The sequence below is a fragment of the Athene noctua genome, chromosome 1 (assembly GCF_965140245.1).
Source record: "Athene noctua chromosome 1, bAthNoc1.hap1.1, whole genome shotgun sequence".
Lineage (NCBI taxonomy): Eukaryota > Metazoa > Chordata > Aves > Strigiformes > Strigidae > Athene > Athene noctua.
Window position 1 is genome coordinate 192527604 of NC_134037.1, and position 24008 is coordinate 192551611.

The following is a 24008-nucleotide window of genomic DNA, read 5'->3' on the forward strand; positions in this document are numbered from 1 at the left end:
TGGATGCTACAGAGCAGATACATCCTCAGCTGTCATCTAAGACATGCAATAAACATGCAATAAACACTGGTGTTGGGTGATTTAAATTACAGGAGCTCTTCATCTTTTCAAGAGATTTCTCTTTGGTGTAACACTGTGAAACATCTTGTCAAATATATAAACTAGACAGCTTCTGTCAGAGCTTCTGTTGCAATGCAAGCCTTATTATGTTGCCTGTCACTCTCTCTACATCTACACCAACAATATCTGCTGAACTGAAATACACATTTAAAAAAAAAAAAGATGGTTAGTTTTCGTTTAGACTGCAAACATAAGTGTTTTCTTGGTACCCTGATCAGTATCTATTTCTCATTTGACAACCTGAAATTTTTGGGGCACTTGATTTACAAACAGGGACTAGTATGTTAAGAGAGGAAAATCACTATTAGAAAATTAATATATGAATATCATTTAAAAACTGAAGAATTAATAAATCAATGCAGTAAAATCAGCCAGCTGAACTAGAGGAGATAGGGACTAAATGCTTAATCAACTTCACTCCTTGAGACGTAAGGGTAAATTCAGACAAAAAGAAGTTCACAGGGAGCATGAAGGATGATTTTCATTCTAAGAAAACTAGATCTTTCATTATAATTAAACTATATTCTTAGGAAAGGCTTAGGAAGAGATAAGGAGTTTATACTATAAACTTTACAAGGCTGGAAAGGGAAAAAGAGAGGAGCTAGTATAAAAAGGTGTTTGGAAGTTACCGGTACTTACTCTTCATTGGTGTTGTTGCTGTAGTTGACATTAAACCTGGCCAGGAGCCAGTGACTGCAGCAAGTTAAATAAAACACATTAAAGAGTGTAAAGACTGTTGGTATTTCATACATGTGCTTACCGACATTATGGACTAACTTACTGGCTTCTCACATATGCACTGATAAGATTAGGAAGGTCAGCTTTGACTGCAGTGATAAGCCCCTTTGTATAACTATTTCAAGGCACCAGTTTCCTTTTACCATGTGCTTGGCACACACATTTGTGATCACATCTGATGTCTGAATCTTGTTCTCAGGTTTATTAGTGCTTGGCAACATGCATCTCACTATTTTTAACCGTGTACTCATTTGACTACTATTTTAAGCTTGCTTCAACCCTTTCAAGCCTTCTTCACAGATGCAGCGTCAAGGCTTGTGGATAACTAACAAGCATACCTACCACGGATGCAGAATTAAGCCTTCATGGTAGAACAACTGGGAGTTACTGTCATGTGGCAACAGTGTAAAACTGAGAAGGCAAGGATGGGTATTCCCAAATTCACTTCTAATAGCCTTATATAGAAGTCTGTTGGCCAAGGATCAAGGTTTTTCTCTCTAATTACTTCAAATCTACAGTTGCTACGAATCTAGATGTCTGAAAAAATCAGACAACAGTCTGGCTAATTCAACAAAACGTTTTCTTGAGATTAATTTGTAAGGAGTAGGTCAAGTCAAGACAATAAGGCTCTGCTGGACCACAACAAATCAGGGTAACCTGTATCATTCACAGCCCTTCAAAGGTTCTTGCTTTGATCAGAATTACTAGCTGAGATTTTGAAACAAATGGACTTATTACTTGCTTACTTACCAATCTTTAACTATGCAAAAAAATATGGGAGTCTATGATTCAAAGCATAATGCCAGACAGAAAGTCAATATTTGTTTTGGCAGTTCATTTTTTTCCTCTTTTAGTTGGAGTTAAATTTAAAATACTGTATCATATATTTATAAATTAATTCATCAAGTCAAAAGACTGTAAACACATAAGGGTTTCTTTTGCAAGCCTCTGTTGTTTTACTGGAAAAATTTTAAGATAAAACTGAACCTGCCTTCTATACCAAAGACTGAGTATGTGTTAGTAAGTTAAGTCAGCAGTCAAAAGATTTTCTCATTTCTGCATCAGAAGCCTTCTGTCATGTTAGCAGCTGAACTCCTGAATAGGTGTAACAAAACAATGACACATTTTGCACAACTGCTTGTTTGGAGTTTCCTAACACTCACAGATAATGTGCATAACATTAATGTCCTGGAAAGCCACAACGAGCAACATCCTAGATTCTTGAAACAGAAATTGCATTCACTCTCAGTAGGGAGGAGTTTAGCAACATCAAGTTGCACAGGTACCATATGACAAAATTCCAGTTCTGAGAAACCATTCTGCCTGAAGCAGCATGATCAAAATCCTTTACCTCAGGATCATTGCCACAGTGTGTTTGAGGGAGAAAGTCTGCTGAAGCAGTAACACTTCTGTTATGCGAAGACTCCTGGGCAGCATTAGATAGTGTGTTCACCTCCCATGCTAAGCTCCTTATCCTCTTCTTAAAATAAAACTTACATCCTAATCACCAAGAAAATACCACAACCTCAGCTCTCTGAATTTAAAGTATAAAGACATCTTCTTACCTGTTTACTCCCCGAGGCCGCTCATGGATAGCCAGAAGGGAGCGGATGTTACTTTGCCTACTGGACACCTCTACAAACTCTGGCCCTCGGATACGTTCTAGGAAAGAATCAGGTCTTTGGTCTTCATGGTGCAAATGCTTTGTGGCCCATGACCTCACAGATACGACAAATCTTGATAGCCTGCATGGAACAGACATACAACAGTGACTGAACCAGACAAGAACATCAGATGGCTTAAATCATCCCCACAAATAGTAGCCCAGGAGGATTTTTCTCCACTTCTCCATCTGCCACAAAATTAAACTTAACTGCGTGAACCCAGTCACTTCCCAAAATTTCATACCTCACCTTTTGCAGTGGATCAGGAAAGTATCTATCTCACACATCAGTTCCTAGTGCACTGTACCAGCACCACAGGAGAAATGGAAGAATATTCTTGCCAAGTGGGGGCAAGCCAAATAGTTGGGGTGGGGCAGTTGACTTGTGACAAACTTCTGACATTATGTAATAATGGGAGAATCCTGGACTGACAGTTGTAGGAGGTATAAAATACTCACAGGATCACATGCTCAAGGGCTGGTACACACAGTGGAAACAAAAGCTGAATCGTTGGTGAGGGAGGATGGACTTTGAAATAAGGAATGATGAAAATTCAGCCACTTTCCCCATGATTTTAAAAGGTCTCTCTGCAGACATATTAATTGTCTATCACATATAAACCTGCCTACTGCACAGAAAACAGTGTTTTCTCATCCTAAATTTCTAGTAGAGCACTGAAACAAGATAAGCAAAAAATCATGACAAGATTAATTTATCACTGTATCATTATCTATAGTTTTCTCTACCCAGTAATTCTCATTATGAATCCTTACAATGTTTTCTGTCAAAGTTCAAAAGGAAACATGTTTCCAAACAACTGAAAATAATGGAGACTGAAATCTACAAAAGTGACTATATTTATTACCCAAACAATATATTATATTATTTCCTATCAGCAGTCTAGTTTGGACAAAAGTGGTGTTAATTCAGGTTTCCAAATTTGGCCTCAAAAACAACAGAGACCTTGGGCTACTCGGGAAAAGCTCTTCGCATTCTCTCTGCTTCAGCTACTATTACATATGCTCTGAATCCACAAAGAGGTTGATACAAACAATTTAAGTCTTAAGGTAAAGTACATCTGCCTCTTGATTCCAGTTCTCAAGGGCCTGACTACACCTCCTCATAGGCCTTGCCCAGGTTCTCTTACTCTGAAATAAAAAGAACAAAAAAGGCAAACAATATCACATACCAGAAATCAGAAAAATCTATTTCCAGTTCTCTAGTGCTATACCAAGATAGCATCATATAAATCATCCACAATTGCCAACAATTATGAGTATTCAAAGCCTACCACAAACGCAAAAAGAAAAGCTCCACATAAAAGCCTGAGATTTTTTATTATATTCCTCACTCTATACAAAAAACACTACATAAAATTAAGGTACAGAATTATTCTCTTTGTCTGAGAAGAACTCAGCTTTCACATAAGGAGTGGTATGGAAAACTAATATGGGTGTTCTTACTTACATTAGAAAATAAAGCATTTTGATTATACCTGTTACTTAAGGAGTAAAGAGATTTCAGCAAATAAGATTGAGAGCCTCTCTATTTGAACAAAAAAATATAATTTTCTGATTTCTATCATGCTATATTATTTTCACTTTTTTGTCCTTCACATCTCAAATTAAGATACTCAGTAAAGTCCATCAAATGCCATTGTCTTAGGTACTTGGTAATTTCTATTCCAGGAGGCATGTTATGTTGCCACAATATTTAAATTGCTAAGCATTCACGTTGTCATCACAGGCTTTCCTGTATATTCAGAGCTCAAGTAACCATAGCTACACACATGTGTAATTCAAACTATCATGAAAAAAGGTAAAGAATAATATAAACAAAGATTTAAAAGAAAGTTGTCAATATGAGTTTATATATGCATGTACTTTATGTTTACACAAAACACACACCTGTAGATATTTTCCACTTAAAGCCAACTTCTCACAGACATTGTAATCTGTACACAATGCTGTCACTATCCTACAACCAAACTGGGAAATACAAGTTCATTCTCCAACATCCAAAAGGCTGATGTGTAAACAACACTCTTTAAATTACTCTAGTTTTATAATATTTTTTTCTTTGCTCTTTAAAATACACTATGTTTAAACTGAGTATGGTCTGTATTGTATGCAACAATAGTACCTGAAGACAGAGCTCTGTAGTCTCAGATGGAAATATTTAAAGCAGACACAGTAAGTTTTTGAAGCTTCACTTCAGGTTTATGTTTAAGTCCCAGTAAGGTAAATGACTTAAGCAAATGGTTGACTTCAATTTTGCTGACTAAGGCTCCCAATCCATTATAAACAAACTGAGATAAACTCTTGCACTCCCAACACAACAGCCCCTGTCTCCTCCCTTGCCAGAGTCATCTACTGACAAGGGAACAATCATTAGGTCTTATTTGATAGGAAACAAACATTGCATCAGCTATCAGCCAGAACAAACACTTCTCCATTTACTTTACAGTCTGGCCTCACTTCATGCCTTTCCTCAGCACTCAATGTATTGTCAGGTATGATTATGTAAAAATAATTTACTTTTTTGTATTTAGACTAATTTGTGTGGGCTCATTCAGCATCTCAAGGATTCTAAGGTTTTTATTAGCAATGAGTAAGCAATGAGTTCATAATCAAGCTCAAAAGCAGCTTCTATTACTTCTTATAGACTTTCTTCAGCTGGACTCCACCCATTCTCTTTGGAAAGTGATGGTTCTTCTTACTTCGCCTCCAAATTGTGATCAGTCTCTCTCAACAAGCCAAGTGTAATACTGGAAATGGTATTAGTTAGCATGTTACCTTGCCATTGCTCCCCTGCCTGTGAACGAACTCGTCTGGGATTCAGATACATGTCTTCCCTCCACAGAAATGACTCTCTGCAGTTCTGAAGATGTATCCTCACACAGTGAATGGGTTCTGCAAAAGCAAATTTGTTTTTAGGACCCCCATACAGCCTCCAACAGAAATCCCTCCATATGATTCTTTCCACCGCTACATCAAGAAACGATGCAGTGAATTGTCCTCTTCCTCGTAATATGACATACATTTGATAAACACAGAGCTAAGCCTATATTCCTACTTTTCTGGAGCCATCCAACATGAAATGAAGTCAGTGGAGGCTCTATAATCTGTTTCAGCAAGCTCAGAGACTGATTCCTTACTAATCAATACTAGTCTGGTGTGCGCATACACAAGGCATCAGCAGCTTCTCTTCCAGATGGTGTTCATCCCCAGGGGGCTTTAAAGTGACTGCCCACTGCTTTTTTCAGTGGTTTCGCTCCTAGACATTGGGTTTAACAGTCTGGAATTTCTACCAGTTCAGCTCCCTATTTATGACTCAAAGAAATACACAGCTTTTTTTGCTTTCACTCTTGCTTGGACTGAAAGGGAAAACGATTTTACAGTAGTTAATCCTGAGCAGCACCATTGCTGTTCTTACCTGACTGTTGCCACCAGCTGCACAACTGCAGGTCTAATGCTGCTCACTTCATAACTGAAACTTCACCTATTGCACACCAAAACAGGCTACAGATCTTCAGGGCTGCTCTGGCAGCCATGAGATGAGGCACCTCAAGCTATTCCCATGGATAACACTAAGAGCCCACTTGCACACAACTGCAGATAGTGATTATAACATCAAGCTACGTGCAGCGTCTGCCAACTCCAATGAGTTCCTGTAATTATAAGACTACTTATTAGCATTGAAATAATTAGCATTTGAGAAAAATTGATTAAATTTTAGCCTTAGCCTTCAGCAATGGAGTTCTGAAACTGACTTCACTGGAACCTGGACTTTACTAGGGCTCACTCTGGATTTTTTTATAAGACTCCTAGGGTTTTCTCTGTTTTTCATTCTTTAGGCTTTTACAAGACTTTACCACATCCATTAAGGATCACTTTTTTCCCACTTTGTAACGCAAAGAACTCTCACATGAGTCTGTTAATCAGTATTGCCAGGAAAACACTGACTATAATGATACTTGCAGTATCTTTGTAAGAACTGGCAATAGCATTTTTGAATGCCCACAAAAGGATAATTAGCAGCTCAATTTTGTGAGTACTCACAGCTGAGAAACTGACAAACAGAGAATTAAAAGTTTATTATTTCTACACAAAGAACCACGCTAAAAAAGATAGGTCTGGACAGTACCAGAATTCTCAACTTGTTAACTGTTATCTTCTAATACAAAGAAGCCAACAGACACTGCTCAGTATTGAAAAACTTTTAAAACCTAGTTTATGTTGTGGGTGCTGAGAAAGTTGTGGATGCCAAAGCTAACATGGCTTCTAGGGGAGAATGAACAAACTCGTGGAACAGAAATCCATTACAGATCACCAGATACACAGAGCCCACATGCAGCTCAAGAAGTCTCCTGAGCTGGATGCTGGGAGAGTATTAGAGGAAAGCATGTTGCAGACACTTGCAGTATGCCTGCTTCTTTTTCTTTTTCCTGGAGCACCTGCCTACCAGAACTTCCAGATAAAGGATACCGGACCAGTCAGTCTTTTAGACTGCACTGCTACGGCTGGTTTTTTCCTTTTTACAGAAAAATATACATTTTGTGTGATCTTAGATAGCAATAAATTCTAATATTGCTATTTCTGTTCTTATTTACCAATTACTACTATTTTTGAGTCCTGAAAATACATTTTTAAATTTAAAAAAAAAAAAAAAGATAGTGAGAGTTCTTAGAAAATAATTTTAAGTGTCACAATTCAGATGTGAAAAAAAAATATATTTTGCAGAATAGATAGCCTTTCATGGAGGCTTAAGCCAGTACTTTTTTTTTTTTTTTTTTTTACATTTGGCTGGATTAGAAGTTTGTGTTCAATCGGCAGCTCAGATAATGAGGAGTAAGTATCTCACTAAGTTGCAGTAACTCAACTGTTTTTAGTGAATATACATTAAGTTATTATATTTTCTCTAAATATATGTAATTAAATATAAGGGCCACAAAATAAAGTAATGGATAATACTACAGAAAACAAGGTAAGCATGGATCAAAATACTCTAGATATTCTTCCAAGTAGAATTTAAAAACGAAAAAAGATTACAGCACATTCTTTATCAGTCTAAGAAAACCCTACACAGAGGTCAGGCCCAGGAAATAAGGCCAATCAGACTTTTTCTGAAGACTCAGAGTGAGATCTGTTTCCATTTTATTAGTCTCTATAAGCATACTGCAATACAATGAACACCGTGTGATGTTCTATTTTGATATAACTGTGCTGGTTTATCAGTGAGAACAAGAGCCAAGCAGGAGTTGAAAATTTGCTATAGGAATTATATAGGAATGAAAATTGCTATAGGAATGCACTGTTAACTATCCTTCTTATTTATTTTTTGTAAACTTTTTTAGCCCCAGTCTTCTTTATTACCGACATTGCTGTGCTTGGGCATCTGCTGACAATAAATAAAAGGCTAAGAATGAAGAGCTCAGCTTTATTTTGAGTAAATGCCTAGGAAGGCAATGCAGAATAGTGTAGAGATAGCTGAGTGATCTGTAAACAAGCTAGGTCAGGTACCAAGAGCAAAACTGTCCTACTAGCCCCACTTATCAGAACATACTTGCTAAAGTACATCATGTGTTCAGTGCTTCATGTGCATAATCATCACCTCCATACTCCTCAGCAGCGTGGAAGCTGTGCTCCACTGTCCCTACACAGGCTCATCATATTTTGTGCATCAGTAACATTGAGAGTTTTACCAGCTGTCTGTCCTCTTGCTGCAGCAGCTACAGAGCACTTAATAGCACACTCTAAAATCCTATGTTTTCAATCCAGGGTATGGCTTTTGGTGTCTGGAGCCAGAAGTACACTGAAGAAATGTTTTAATCTAGGTGAAAGAAAACAGCATGCTTAATGTGACCTGATCTGTAAAGCATCCAATCTGATCCAGAGTCTCATAAAACAAAATAAAAATTTCAAACTATTTAACTGACTCTCTGGTCAGATTTTTACCAATAAGTGCTCACACACACTCACTGACGAATTTGTATTCTGAAGGAAAAAAAAGGCAAAACGCTCAGACTCAACTGCTGGAATTAAACTAAGTGGATTATGGACTTAACTAGTGAAATTCTGAAGCCTATATTTTAATTTTAAAAAAATTATTTAAAAACATAAAATGACTTTTTAAAAAACAATTTTCTGACTACCCTATATGTGCATCGAGAATTTCTACAACTACATTTATGTATAACAACTTGTAAATAAATTCAGGCTTACCTTATAAAAAAGTTATAGATATAACATGTGTGTTTTATATATATATATAAAAAACAACTCAGGAAAATCAAAATAGTTTGACTGGGAATGTGGAAAGCATATTAAAGTGTTTGCATTTCACTTCTACAAATACAGCTTATGCATATCTGAAATGGGGTCAGAAAACAATACACAAAGGACTCCGCCAGGCAACTCTTATGAAAGCACCTGTCTGATATTACACGGCAATCACAAACATACTACACTTTAATTCACACAAATGCAAATCAAAAAGTAAATCTAAAATGAACTCTTCCTTCCATTATTATAACTTCCTATTATAAAACTCATATACTCATTCCTGACTTTCCTCAACCCTGTTCAGATAATAGAAGAGGCCTTATTTGTCAGCTGGCTTTATGTTGATGCAGAGGGACAGTTATAGATGGGGCCTTTGATGTAACACCTGCAATGCTTGTAGCATAGTTTTTACTTTATTTTTACAAAGATGGACTCATTCCCATCTGGACTCCATAAACTTGTTTGGTATCTGTAGCAAAACAGTAACCACTGCCCTAGGGCGTTACAGGGTCTGTGAAATCAACGTGAGAATACCGTGTTCCAAGAAATGAAGAGCAGGTTACAAAGCAGAAACATCAGTAGATTACTGTCCCTTCTCAGCTTATGCTAAAAATTATTTTATTTCCACAGAGGTAGCACTGTTACTGAATCTTAGAGAAAACTCAAGGATACTGAGGTTTCTGCTCCATGCCTCTTCAGCTCTCTAAGGGTAAACTTATTCCCATGCTCTTGAGGTATCTAGTGGAGTAAGCTAGGACTTAGATGAGCACCTGTCCCTTGCCTTGATTTAATTTGGCTCTAAATTTGCACAAAGATTTTCAAGCAAACCCTAGAAGCCCATTTTCACTTAAAATGCATGCAAATAATCCAGAATTTTCATTTAGTAGTAACTGTTTCAAAGTACTGATCAGTTAAACTGGAATTGCTGAAGCATTTTTGAGTAATGACTATGAGCCAGACTTCAAGGGCAGAATTTGGCAGTGACCTAAATTAGGGATTCTAATATATCTAATTAGTATCTAATATATCTAATAAGTATCTAAATTCCCATTATAGTCAATTGCCATCGTAGGGCTTGATTCAGTTGCCTCAATATAGGAGTCTAGTACTATTTGGAATGCCTCAAAATACTTCACATGACCTCTCCTGAGCACACAGGTCTCACCTTACATCCACTAGCCCCAGCTAAATGCTTCAGATACTCTATGGTATCTCAAATAGCTTTAGATGCCTATTTTAGGCATCTAAATGCCTCTCATAATTGACACAGCCAAATGAGCCTGAGGAGCTACTTCAACTTCAGGGTAAACTGAACAGTTCCCTAGGTGCCACTGACTATTAGTACTGACTACATCTCCACTGATGACAGCAGCAACTTAGACACCAACTCACACAGACACAGAAATCCAATGTCTACAAAGCACAGCTGAATCCTAGTTTCAACTTTCAGACAGCCAGCCTGTGTCTATAAACTAATGTGCTGCCTGCTCTATTTGAGCTGTTTCTATACAGAGGCTGGATTTTAAAAATGAAGACTTGTTATCATTTTGTTGATTTCTGCTTTAACAAAATGGACCAACTTTATAGCACACTACACTGTAAGAATATGGGCACATGAATCACCTACTACAGCATAATTGAGAATGACAGTTTAAGGACCACTAGCAGCTTTCTGTTGACTGTTGCAGTGAATGCTTTTTCTCAATAATACCTCATTTCACAGCAGAAAAGCACTTAAGCACATCCTTAGCATTAAGCATAAATTTAACACCCACTGATTTTAATGAGAACTAAGTAATGTGCTGAAATGCTTTGTTGAACTACAGACAACAGGAGTTGGAAGAAGATAAAGGCAAAGGAGAAATGCTGCTATTCTAGAAAAACTGGAGTTTTTCCAATGTCTATAGTTGTAATTTTGCTACAAGACTAAGAAGGGCTAAAATTTTGGATGGAATCTATCTTTTGGTACACACATGTTCTAAACCAAATCTGAATTTAAAAAATGTGTATCAGAATTCTTTGAGTGGTAGTACTACTAGCAATCACTTCAGCAATCCAAAAACCTTCAATGCGAGATCTCTTTTAGAGTAAGATCCTATCTTTTTACTCATTTATGAACTCCTGTAATCAATGCTGATAACAGCAAACTTTCTTTTAAATAAATGCCTCTTCAAGACCATCATCATCATGATAAAGTGCAATTCATATTTCAGCCCTTCTATCTGTCATAAGCAAGTCATTGCCTCTGAAACTGCAGATGACTACAGTGATTTAATTCTACATTTAAACCTTTATAAACATAATCTCGCATCTCTGCCAGTAATTCCATTCTGTGGGCTGCCAATCACTGATATCCTCTACAAAAAGGACAGTTAAAAAAGGAAAGGAAGAGGCTCGTTTTGATCTGTGTCGTCCCTGTTTCTGAGATATCATTGTAAATGGAGACAAAGGGACACAGAACTTGCAAATCTCCCTAAGGAGACCATGGGGCCGTATAACTAAGTCAAACAAGCCATCCTGTGCAGAAGAAAAGCAGCTCCATTTTCACTCGTGTAGGTATACCTACATGACAGAAGGTATCATGTAAGCAAAGCAGAAAAAAAAAAAGGACCAGTTCAAACAGGACATGGACCACATCCATACTAGATGCTAGGGGCATGCAATCCAAAATTATCGGAACACAGGCAGTCTTATCAGCCCAGCAGGATTCTGAGTGCTCTAGTCTGGGTACACATTTGAACAACAAGAGGCAGTCTGACAAGGTCCACATAGCAGAGGTGGTTGACCGTTTACAAGCCAAAAGCAGAACACTTTCTCCAGATTGTACAGGTGCTGCGGATCAGACACTTTCCTGTTGGCCCAGCAGAGTTTGCCCAGCCTAGACAAATGATTGGTATGGGTAAAATGTCAGTGCAAGCTCACTGGCACATTTTAAACAGTCACTTTAAAACTATCAAAACAGAGAAAGGTGAATGTAAAGAAACTCTTACAGTTCCACCAGACAGTGAGAGACTCTGAAAAGCCAGTACAAAAATGTTGATATTCTTTATACAGCACAAATGTTCCCTGTCAGAGGAAACAGGTGATTTGCAGAGGCTACTTTAAAAAAAAAACTTCCTGAGGCCTTTCACTGCACGGCACTGGAAGGATCCCTTTTTCTCCAAATACCACAGGCTCTGTGGAAAGCACAGACCCTGCTACCTGCATGGTGACTTGAGAAAGAGGTTTCTCCTTAATGAGTTGGTGTAATTCCCACTCACGTGAAAATGGGCTTTATTCCTGACGTAATACAGATTCTGGTTCCAAAACTGCAAGCCATGACAACCTTCCTGTTGCTGTCTCTTCTGTACTTTGGATATTCACTGTTGAGCCATGTACTTTGGATATTCACTGTTGAGCCAGTTAAGTGCACCGGGCCAACAATATCATGATACAACACTCCCATAATGCAGAGCTAGAGGAGTGCCACAAATTATGCAGGAATCTGTCTTCTTGACTGTGATGAAAGGAATATATTACCTGATGCAGCCATTTTCAATCCTTTCAATATCTTCATCAGTAGTTCTGACAGACAGTCTGTGCATACCAGGGTAGGAGTGCTGGGTGTTGATTTTTGCCATTTTGCTTTACGTATCAACATCTAAATGACAGCTGAAATGGGAGGGAAAAACAAACACATTTTGTGAAGGCTGCAAAAGAAATGTGCTCAGTACTTAAAAGGAGAGATTTATTAAAACAATGGAACGGCAAAAAGCAAATTCAACCATTTGAGCAATAGCCAGTGATATTTCTACACACAATATGGTACCTGTTTCTTGATTTATTTGCACTGGACAGAAAAAAGTGCTAGTAAAAGTGTGACAAAGAAATTTCATCATGACCAAAGAAAAGGTTTACATGACACTATATTCTTTTTTAGTCTCTGGGCTTTCTGAATACCTACACTGTCATCACCTGTGCTAGGATAACCCATTCCACTTTAAATTGTCCCTTCGTGCTAATTTTATCTATTTTATGATTAAATTTTTCATTCTGAAAATGCGTATTAACCATGCAGATAATTAATGAAATGTATCCCTCAGCCTAATATATGGCATGCATTAATTCTATATTATGTAAACTCTGCACTAAACACTAGAGGTTTTGTCCATTTATTTCCATATGTCACTTTCATTATAGTGCTTCAAGACAAGCTCTGTTAAGATATTTGGCAGCCCAGCTCTACAAGATTTAGGAACCTGACCTAGATTCCTTTCCAGATTTGGCCTTCAATGCCTTACCAAGTACATATCACATCTATCAATCACATGCAAAACAGGTTTTAAGACTCAAGATGAGTAAACGTAAGGCTTTCAGTGAAATCTTTGAATTTTGAAATTTTTTTTAAAGTTTTGAAACTCCATTCAGGAACATTTTTTGTTTGGGATCTGACTAGAATGAAATTCTCTTGGGAACATTCAACTACCTCAGACCACCTACTGTCCCTTTTTCACGTGTAATCCTGTTTGATTGACCACACAACATTCAGCTTTAGCAACAAATGAAATGTAGATCTTACAGAAACTAACATTCTGCCCTAAATTATTCCTGAAGCAAAGCTGACAATCCATTATGAGGTCTGTGTTATGCATCGTTTCTTAAAAAACAGATACCTTCCACCTTCCACCCAATTCCCAGAGAACTAAATGGAATCATATACAACTTCTAAAATTATTTCGTATATTTCAAAATATAAAATAGATTAACTTTTTTCATCCAGAAATAATGAAATTGTCTGGAAAGACCCCTGGGCATTTTTTAACACCTGAAAATCTGATTAGCATTTTCTGTTACTAATTCTAATTTTGCCTCAGCACAGGTCAACTGATGTGTGACTATGTCTCACCTTAAACTGAGCCCTGTACATACTGGTCAACTTAAGTTTTACTGGGGAAAAAATAGGTATTTCTATTACCCATTGATATTAAAAAAATAAAGACGGATCTTTCAACTTGCTCTCAGATTTGAATGTTCACGCAGACAAATGAATTCCTAAAGCACAGATAATTTATGCTAAAAACATAACTACATATAAAAACGTTAACTAGTCTCACAAAGTGAACCAATTTTGTCCGTTCAAAACACCTCTGCCAAATTATTTAGGTATATGTTAATGTATATCCATTATAAATATCAAAGAATATTTCTTTTATAACAATTCAGCCTTTGAGAGACAAATATTGTTACTAATAAATTAACCAGTTGAATAGGTTTCAAGACAGGTACGATGCCAAAACCATCTCATCTCTAGAAAATTTTTTCATAAATCATTTTTTACTTATAACTATTCTGCATACTTTGTAACACAGAATTACACAGATGACATACCGTAGTGCTTTGGTGATTAGAACATTTATTTTGCCATAACAGTGGGTATTAAAGTAATTCCCATTTCTCATATATTAATTTGAACAGAATTCAAGATAAGAAGAAAATGTGGTTTTCCTTCTGCTGTTACTCATTTCTTCAAAATTCAACTTACAAAAATCTGCAGAACTAGTCTACAATTTACTCTCTGACTCACTGTCCAGTTTCCAGGACTTGAAGTTACAAGGCAGTAGCCAGGGTGTCACAGTCACTTCATTTAAAAACAGAGCGGCATGCCTCCTGCTGACAAATTGTTATGCATGTACAGAAAGTAAGGCACAGTAGCAAATTGCTTCTTCCTACTGACAGTTGCTCTTGCTGCCCATTTCATTTCCACTGCTTTGAGCTGTACTAAGTCTCATGAAAGATAACTTTTAAGAGCAAAAAGTGGCAGTGGTATGAGCTGCTTGGATTTTACTGCTCTATAGCCTCTGCTCTCCTGTAAAGCTCAGCCAAATAATTTTATTGTTTTTAAAAATCAAAATAGAACTCCCTATCACATTGCAGGAGAGAGAGAGGAGTTCTCACTCTCCCACTGAACAGTGCCATGTATTCCCCACGTACCCCCATTAACCTTCCATGTCACTCTAGTTCAACATTTTAAAAGCTTGATGGTGCGAAAAGAAGACAATTCATAAGGTAAGTAACAAAGCCTTAACTTTTTTCTAAGGATGTATTTCTAGTGCAAAGTTAGTACTGAGTTAAGATCTTGACTAGTTCTGCCACATAACACAACAATAACCATGTCATCAGTTCTGATGATTCACAACCAGATTGATGTCTATCTACAGACATTCTTAAACAAGGGTCACCTTGTTTATAATCTCGAACAAAATAGATAAAACAATGGAAGTATGAGACAGTAAAAACCTTCTGAAGTGTAGCCATGATGCAGATAATTTGCTACCAACATGTATTATCTCACTGAAAAGACACAACCTGGAGAGCAGTGAACAATGCCTTTCTGTATTTCAAACACTGTAGGTGTGACATGGATTTCCAGACCTGCCATTGCTGCACCAGTTCCTGAAGGTTTGTTTAAAAACATTATGTACAGTATTTCTTTAAATTTCAAACTGAAGTGGCTTCTCCACATGTTACTAATCTCCTGAAATTAGACAGCACTAGTCTGGAATTTTAGACACTACTAATAGACACACTGGAATTAGATATTCTGAATCTCCTGGAAGGGTTCGAGTATGCCGGTGGAGCACTGAATAATGGGAACAGTTGTATACCTTATTTAGACTTCCAAAAGCTAAAAGCTATGCCACTAAATAAACAAAGCAAGTGATAGGATATGAAACCAAACACAATTTTGGATGAAAAGCTAGCTTCTCAGAAGATGGAAGGCAAGGACGGGATTAAATGGTCACCTCCACCAATGTGAAAGTTTAAGAACAATATTCCTCAGGGTTCCATAGGAAAACCTCTCATTAATGATGCTGCTGAAAAGAAGGAGCAACGAGACAAGAGGATCTCAGGATAGCAAAAAGTACTATAGGCAGGAGAAACAAGAGGAGTGCAAGGAAATTCAGGATGACCCACAACAACTAGATCAATTTGTCAACTTGATGGCAAGTGATGTGCAATGTAGGCAAATGGAAATCAATGAACACAGGTGAAAAGCATGTAAGCTACTGCCTTATATGCTTCCAGATTAACCATATTCTCTCAGAAAGGGAATGTGAACATTATAAATGTACGGCTCAGTGAAACGCTCTGCTCAGTGCAGGGCAGGCTTGCTGACACAACAGCCAACAATGTATATATGGAAAGTGTTACTGACACAAACACTAGAAGTGCCCCATGAAACAACAGTGCAGACTTATCTGGAACAGTCTTAAACTGAAAGATACTGAAGAATAAAAGCACGAAAAGAATAACTAAGGATGTAGAAAAGGGAGAGAAAGAAAAAAGGCGCTTGCTCACCCTAGAATGGCAAAGAATAAGCAGCTATAAAATAAAAATATGTAAGCAAAATTGGAGCTCATTTCAGAGCCCTTACAATGATTTCAGCTGTAAAATTCAAATACAATATACAGTGTGGTCTGAACTCTTATTTTGCACTAGACTGGAAGAAAGGAGGGAAAAATTTCACAGAAATACAACCCTACTATTAAGCAATAAAATACATTAACATATTTTTGGAAGGAGGTAGGGAGAATAGATGAAGGTTTATTATTAAATGGTGCCATGCATACCCAGCTGTAGTAGAGACAGAACACAGGACTGGTAGAAATAAATAATGAAGCAACTTGGGTACAGCACAGGTGGTGAGACTTCCTGAAACACGGTTTGGTCCTGCATGAAGCACATGAAATTCTGACGAATTACTGGCTATCTAATGAAAGGAGAAATACTTGTTCCTTCTAGGCCTCTAAGATTCCTAATGATAAATGTGTTTAATGGTCTAGGGAAGAGATCAGCATTTCAAAACTGGATTCAAGCTCTGGCAAGTGACTGACTAGGGAGCAGTTTAAATCGAGCATGGAGCCATCAGGAGTCAGCCAGCAGGAAAATGCTGCAGAAGCGTAAGACTCCACAAACACCTTTTGCGGGGTCGCAAAGATACAGCTCCAGCCAGCTGTGATCTACAGTCCTAGAAGCAACACTAAAAGCTGGTGCTTACAAGACAGTGAGTATCTCACTTCTAAGAAGTGAGTATCGCTCAGCTTTGTATTTAAAAACATGGTAGAGTGGTGGGTTGGCCTTGGCTGGCTGCCAGACACCCACCTACCCGCTCTCTCACTCCCCCTCCTCAGCAGTCCAGCAGGACAAAGTAAGATGAGAAAGCTCATGGGTGGAGATAAGGACAGGAAGATCACTTACCAATTATCATCACAGGCAAAACAGACCTGAACTGGGGAAAACTAATGTAATTTATTGCCAATTAAAATAGAGTTGCATGGTGAGAAACAAAGACAAAAACACCTCCCCCCCATCTTTTTTTCCCCAGGTTCAACTTCATTCCTACATTCCCAACTCCTCCACCTCCTCCACCCCATCCAGCAGCACAGGGGGTGGGGAAGGAGGGGTTGCGGTCAGCTCAGAACACTCCCTCTCTGCTGCTCCTTCCTCCTTCTTCAGCGTGGGTCCTTCCCACAGGCTGCAGTCCTTCATGAACTGCTCCAGTGTGAGTCCACTCTACAGACTGTAGTCCTTCAGGATAAACCTGTTCCAGTGTGGGTCCTCCATGGGCCACAGCTGCTGTCAGGAGAACCTGTTCCTGCCTGGGCTCCTCTCCACTGGCTGCAGTCTCCTTCAGGAAATTGCTACTCGCTGCACCACCGGTCCCCCACAGCTGACGCCTGCTCCAGCATGTGTCACATTATTTTATATGCACTGTCTGGTATAAAAGACCTGTTTTATCAAGACAGTCAGTTGTTTGACAACAAATACAAGCGCAAGTAACATATGAAAACTTCAGATTCACATAGATTCACATAAGCATTTCCTAATTTTGAAAATCAAGTTCTACTTATCTCTTTATAACATTGAAGACTTAGAACTAGAGGTATAAAAGCTGCAGTATCTAAATTTTAGGAGCTGCACTATCTAGCGAATTTTCTACAGAAGGCATGAAGAAAATCAGGTAGGCAGGAATAAGGCATCGAGAAGGAAATGACAGATGCTAGCCAATACAAAATAACTGAAACTAAAACAGGAGACTGAAAGTAACTGGGCATCTAACTCCAGGCCAGAAGGAGGTGGTACCCAGTTCACAGTCATAACATCCCGTTTCCTCAAGTCTGTTAACCCATTTGCAGCAAATTGTATTGTGCTTAGGACCTGCACCTCAAAAATTAGAAACTTTTCAAGTCCACTTCAAATTAAACAAGACAAAACCAGTTTTATCCCTTTCTCCAAAGCCTCCTACCAACAGATTATGGGATATACTCGCACATGCTTTCTCACAGGTTTGCAGTGCTCTGAGAATTCATACCAGAACAGTGGCAGGAATGCCTGTTTTCAGCACCCACTGCAATCTGGACACAGTCGAGACCTCTGAGCAGCTTCATGCCAAGGTTTCTTTTTGCACATGGCTCAATACCAAAAACCCAACACACAGGCACACATTTAAATAGTGCAAATTATATCAAATTTAGGAAGTTGCTGGCTATCAGCTAAGTCACAAAAATATGTATAGCCTGTCAAACATCTGTGAAAGAAGTTTGAGTTACTATAGTCTCCCCCTCAAGAGCATTGAGAGTTCACATTGGGGCTACTCTAGCAGTTCCCCTTTGGGGCAGAACATGTTAACTCACCCTAACTTAATTCAAAGTTGCTAACCAAACAAATATTAATAGTTCTGATATGAAGTAAATGTAGTTGTTTATCAAGCAATGATGGCATATCTAGCTGTTTATAGCACCACTTAATATCCTTAAAGCTATTTACTTAGATTAAAAGGACTACAGATAGAAAATATAGCAGAATTCAAAAAACAACTTTTCAAAGTGAAATACGTATCATTATCATAACGTAAAAGGTGACTTTACATACAGTTTTATAATAGATCTTACGTATTTGTGCAGTTGGTAATATACTCTTGATCTTGAGGCTTTCAACAACTTTTACTTGTTGTTATGGAAGCAGTGATAAGCTGCATAAGATCGCTTACATCATTTCAGTTAAAACACATTTCAAATCCTCACATAGCCTCTCAGGTTCAACCCTGGCAAGACTTTGGGATTTATTTCGGGATCTGACCTCCACCATGATCCTTGTTACATCACTTCCTAACAGTTGTAGCTCAGCTGTACATTATGTATGTTGTGTGACAGTCTGCAGCTCCAATGTATCAAACAGTACAGGCAACAAATGGACTTCAAAGACTGGACACTGGATCTTTAAGCAACTGTGTGATTTGAAGACAAGGTGCAACTTCTTTCTTCAGTGATTGGGAGGTTTGTAATTAACCTGCAGATTTAACTCTGGCACACTCTCATGGAAATCAGCTTTGTACAAAGACTACTGGATCAAGCCCAAGGGGATGAAAAAAGAGTAAACAGGCTGCACCACCTTACCCTCATGAATCATTATGCATAATAGTTTAAATCAACAATTCTTAAATCCTATGACTCTTTTAAAAGTACACTTTTCAAATTTTATTACTCTCTGCTACATCATATTGCATTTTCCATAGTCTGTGGGCACTAATATCTCCTGGAAATGCACATAATTTATACGCATAGCCTAGTAACCTCAGTACTAAAGATCTGTCAAACAAATACACTGCCTCTCACAGGCAACCCAGGACGTGCACAACACTGTATATTTGTGTTTAGTTTATAGTTTTAGAATGAAATGCGTATGATTATCCTTGATTGATTTCACAGTTGAGGCCCTGGCACCTTGCAGCAGCAAAATAATCTTTTTTAAAAACTGCATTATTTGGATCGAGTTTCCCTTCTGTGTCTATGAATTATTAGTAACACAGTTCAATTTTCTAAGATTTACTAAATTTTCTTGCAGACCACTTTCTATAAATGTATTATTTTTTTAGAGTGGAAACCGTTCAGGAGAAACTAGCTGTGGGTGCTGAACATAGCGCTGTGAATTAAAACACAGTAAATTACAAATGCCAGTTAACTGGACAATCAATTCACAGAATGTTGTTTCTTTTGCTAGTATGGGTTAACATGATGCAGGTATCCATGTTTCTATACAGCAAATAAACTCTGTGCAAGGCTTCTCTAACCACGGTCTAAAATTTACCAGTTCTGCCAACATCTGTCAGTGCGTTCATTGTCAAGGTAACTCTTAAAAGTCAACATAACAAGGGCATGAATACAGCTAAAACGCAGCAGGTTTACATTTCTGAACGAGTATCTGTAAAGTATGTATGTTTACATGTGTGCACCTCATACATGTGAACGTTACCCATTGAAATTCTCTCCCTGCCCACTTTATGTAAACATCCCATTTGGCTAGGGAAGGAAAAGACCAGAGCTTATTTCTGTCACGTCTCAGATGCAGTAACAAGGCATTCGACCGAAGAGGATTTAATAGATGCTAACGAAGAGACGGCAACATTAAAGAAGGCTGCAGAATAATGTGCTGAACCGAAGTGACAGAGCTTGGGTGTAAACTGGATGACAAAGGCTGGGATGCAAACAGGCAAAGGTGAGAGATGCTGACACAGAAGGATGGTGTATGATTTTTTAAAGCTGATGGGCTCTTCCCTCGAGTCGTTCGCTGCTTGTTTACCATGATTACCCTTGCTGATTAGACATCCTGACAGCCCCATTATCATCTGCACCGTGTATTTTTCTAATCAGATGGTTTTGGCATGCATAATCAAAGAAAACGACGTAAAAAGTGTCAGAGAAAAACAATAACTGTGCCGACCGAAGGCAAAGTTATGCTATTTCAAAACCTGTAACATCTGAAACTACAATTTATTGTCTTGTAACAACAAAAATGGAAGATTTTAAAGGCAACAGTCCTCTTACTACTTGCTTTGAATGCAACAACTCTGAATATGAAAAACAAAATATAGTAAAAAATGTCCACTGCTATCCAGTAGCAACATTTATATTTAACATCATTTATTCAGATATTTAAAGTAACATTCATGTCATTTTTCTTTATCTTCTTTTAGCTTTTTCCTCTTTGCGAGTAGACAGTGCATGAAAGAAAGTCTGAGTATAGTCATTATTGTATCTTGCACATTCGTAGTCCCACTTTGTCCCGGTTTACACTACAGAAGTTCTGCAAAAGATGTCATATTGATAAAAACAAGGTCAATTTAGCGGGAGCACCAGGAATCCCTGGAAAATTATTTCCTATCACTGCACGTGTAGTACTTGCCAACATTTTCTTTATATAGGGTTTAACAACCTCATGCTTGTACCACAGGCACCAGACAGCAGAGAAGTTAGACACAGGGATCAAAGAACGAAAGCTAAGCCTCAGGCAACAGGAGTGGGGTAACTCCCTTCGGACCCCCTTCTGTATGGATTTGTGTCCTGAATCCAATTTAATTGTGGATACACGGATCACTGTGTCAATTAACACTTTCCTTAAAAAAAAAAAAATAAAAAAAAAACCCACCACAACACAAACAACAAAACAAAACCACACACAAAAAAAACCAGCTTCTAAGTTACGTTTCCATTTCAAGCTTCTGAGTGAAGGTTTAGCACTGAAGTCCGACGCGAGACATGACCCCGCTCCCACGGTCCTAACAGAACCGCAGGTTTACTGCCTCCTCTTTCAGACTCACCCCTCCACGCTCCCCTCCGCAGCATCCGAACTGAGAAACTCTGCGTCCCTGCCTGCAGGCGCTTCGGGGCCGTTATCCTTCAGCAACACCCACAGGCAGCGCTGCCCTTCCCCGACTCGGTTTCGGTCCGGACGCCGCTGCCGGGCGGCCTCGGCAGCAGCAGCCCGCCCCGGCGGGGCAGGGCCCGGCCCGGCGGGGGGTGGCGGGGCAGGGCCCGGCCTGCCGCGGCCGCCCCTCTGCGCGGCGCGGGCGGGCTTCGAGCCGAAGCCCGCCCGCCCAAGCCCGGCTTGCCGGGAAAAGCCGCTCGAAGGGGCTTTGCGATCCTGTTAAGTTCTCGAAGAGGATCAAGACGTCAAAGCAGCTCGGCGGCGCCCCGGCGGCACGTTTCTTGCCACGCCGAGGACAGTTGGGAGCCCGCCGCGGGCAGGGCAGCGCCGGCCCGGGGCCGCTGGTGAGGAGAGGACCCGCTGCCCCGGGTGGCGATGCGGGCCCCTACAGGGAAAGCGGCGTGGCCCTGCGGGGCGGCTCCCCCCGGCAGCCGCGGCCGCCCCGACCCCCCGGGAGCCCCGAGGCACTCTCTGCCCGCGGGGCGGAGCCGCGCCCGGGCGGGCGCTCATCCCCTCCTGGCGGCGGGGGTGGCGGGTGGGAGCCGGCGCGCAGCCCGCCTCAGCCGCAGTCCCGCTCGGCCAGGCACGGTCCCGTCGCCGCCGACGCCATCCGGCTCCGCGCCTTCCTCGCCGCTCCCGCCGGTGCCTCCGCGGCCGCCTCAGCCACCGCCGCCCCGCGGTGCGTGGCGCGGGGAGAGGCGGGACGGAGCGGGGAGGCTCCGCGGCGTCCCCAGGGGAGCCGGCCGCCGCCAGAGAAAGCCGGCTCCCCGCCGCCCTCCCCTCCCCTGGCTCCCCGTCCTCGCTCACGCCGCCCCCCGCGCCTGATCCGCCGGTGGCGGCGGGGCCGTGCCCGGGCCCGGCGGCCTTCCCGCCGCACCGACCCCCCCAGCCCCCGCCTCCCGGTGAGGGCGGTGGCGGCGCTGGCGGGAGCGGGTTTGGTCGGGCGGGGAGCGGGGCCTCGCCAGGCAGGCGGCGGGGGGGACGTGCCGATTTGGAGGCCGTTCCGAGGCGGGTTGCCCTGGGAGGGCGGCTGGTGTCTGCGCCGCCGCCCTGCCCATCCTGCCGGAGGGGGACCGTGAGGAGATGATGCTCCGCAGCCGGTCACAGGACGGCTGTTGGGACCGACGCCTTCTCCTCGGTGTACCGCTGAATAGGGTCCTTCTAAAATACTTTGACCCTCTCTCCCTGACCACCTGGAGGGGGCTCACCCTCAGCCTGCGCCTGGCAGCGTGCTTCCCTCCTCGTCTTGTTGCACTGATGCTCTCTGAAGGCTTCCGCAGTCCCCTGAACTCCACCCGTTCTTTTCTGATTCTGCTTTTCACAGGGTCCAGAACGGCTGAAAACAAAGACCGTATATGAAAGCTCCATAAAATGATTCTTCAGGTGGAAAAAAGAGTGCGCTAAAGCCCTGTCATTCCTAACTGAGAGGCTGCTGCACTTTGCTGCACATCAGTTCAGCTAGATTGAACACAACGTGACACTGGAAACACATTTAAGTGCTTGTGTTTATGGAGAGGCAGGGTTACTTACTGCTCTACCCTTTCTCATGTAATATAATTACTAGCGAGATCACAGAATCATAGAATCACAGAATACCAGGTTCAAAAGGACCTCATGGATCATCTGGTGCAACCTTTACTGACAAAGGCATGGTCTAGACAAGATGGCCCAGCACCCTGTCCAGCTGAATCTTAAGAGTGTCCAATGTTGGGGAATCCACCGCTTCCCTGGGGAGATTATTCCAGGGGCTGGCTGTTTGCATTGTGAAAAATTTTCCTCTTGTGTCCAGTCAGAATCTCCCCACAAATAATTGTACCTACTAGCCCTTGTCTTTTCCATGTGACTCCTTGGAAAAAGGGACTCTCCGTGTTACACAATAAACAACAAGCATTAAGGGGAGGAAAAGGCCATGTCTAAAACTCTTAAAATCCCATCAGAAATTAGAGATCTTTTTTCTAATGCAGCTATCACAATGGTCTTCTGTTTAACTTTTATTTTTTTTAATCAGAACAGAAAAGCCTGGGAAGGCAGAAAACATTTGAAGAGCATGCTTTTTCACTTCATCTCCTGCTGGTTTGCCCATCCAGAAGAACCCCAGGCAGTGTCCTGGAAGTGGTGGTAGGAGAGCTAGCCAACCAGTGCCAGGCTGCCGTTGCCCCTCAAAAGACTCAAGCACTGGTTGCGCTTCCCAGGTGCCACACATAGATACGCACCCTTTGCAGGTCCTGGCTTCCTACTTCGACAAGGTATAGTTGTACACCTTGCCCCATGTTCTGGTTGCTACAGGAAGGAAGCCTGGAAAGGGAATCCAAGAAAAAGCTGTGAAGATTTCCAAAAGGTCCCAGATCTGGGCAATAAGGAGATCTGGCTGAATAAAAAAAAAAAAAAAAAAAATTAATGTCCACATCTAGAATGTATCACTTTCCAAAGTCTGTCGGAGTATTCAGCGGTACTGGTG

At 40.6% G+C, this 24008-nt stretch overlaps 1 protein-coding gene across 3 annotated transcripts in view; it reads right to left on the bottom strand.

Moving 5' to 3' along the window:
* CNGA3 (cyclic nucleotide gated channel subunit alpha 3) overlaps positions 1–22306 on the bottom strand; it is a 37038-nt gene extending 14732 nt beyond the window's left edge. Inside the window, exons 1-5 of one of the 3 annotated variants that reach the window (XM_074908420.1) lie at positions 21444–22306; positions 12326–12457; positions 5318–5434; positions 2424–2603; positions 760–813 (exon numbers count right to left, since the gene is read on the bottom strand). In XM_074908420.1, coding sequence (XP_074764521.1) covers positions 760–813; positions 2424–2603; positions 5318–5434; positions 12326–12426 — 452 coding nt within the window. In that variant the 5' untranslated portion in view covers positions 12427–12457; positions 21444–22306. Of the gene's footprint in view, positions 1–759; positions 814–2423; positions 2604–3598; positions 3671–5317; positions 5435–12325; positions 12458–21443 lie in introns of those variants that run through there. The other 2 variants (XM_074908428.1, XM_074908438.1) reach the window with 2 other exon arrangements.
* Between the last annotated feature and the right edge of the window lie 1702 nt (positions 22307–24008).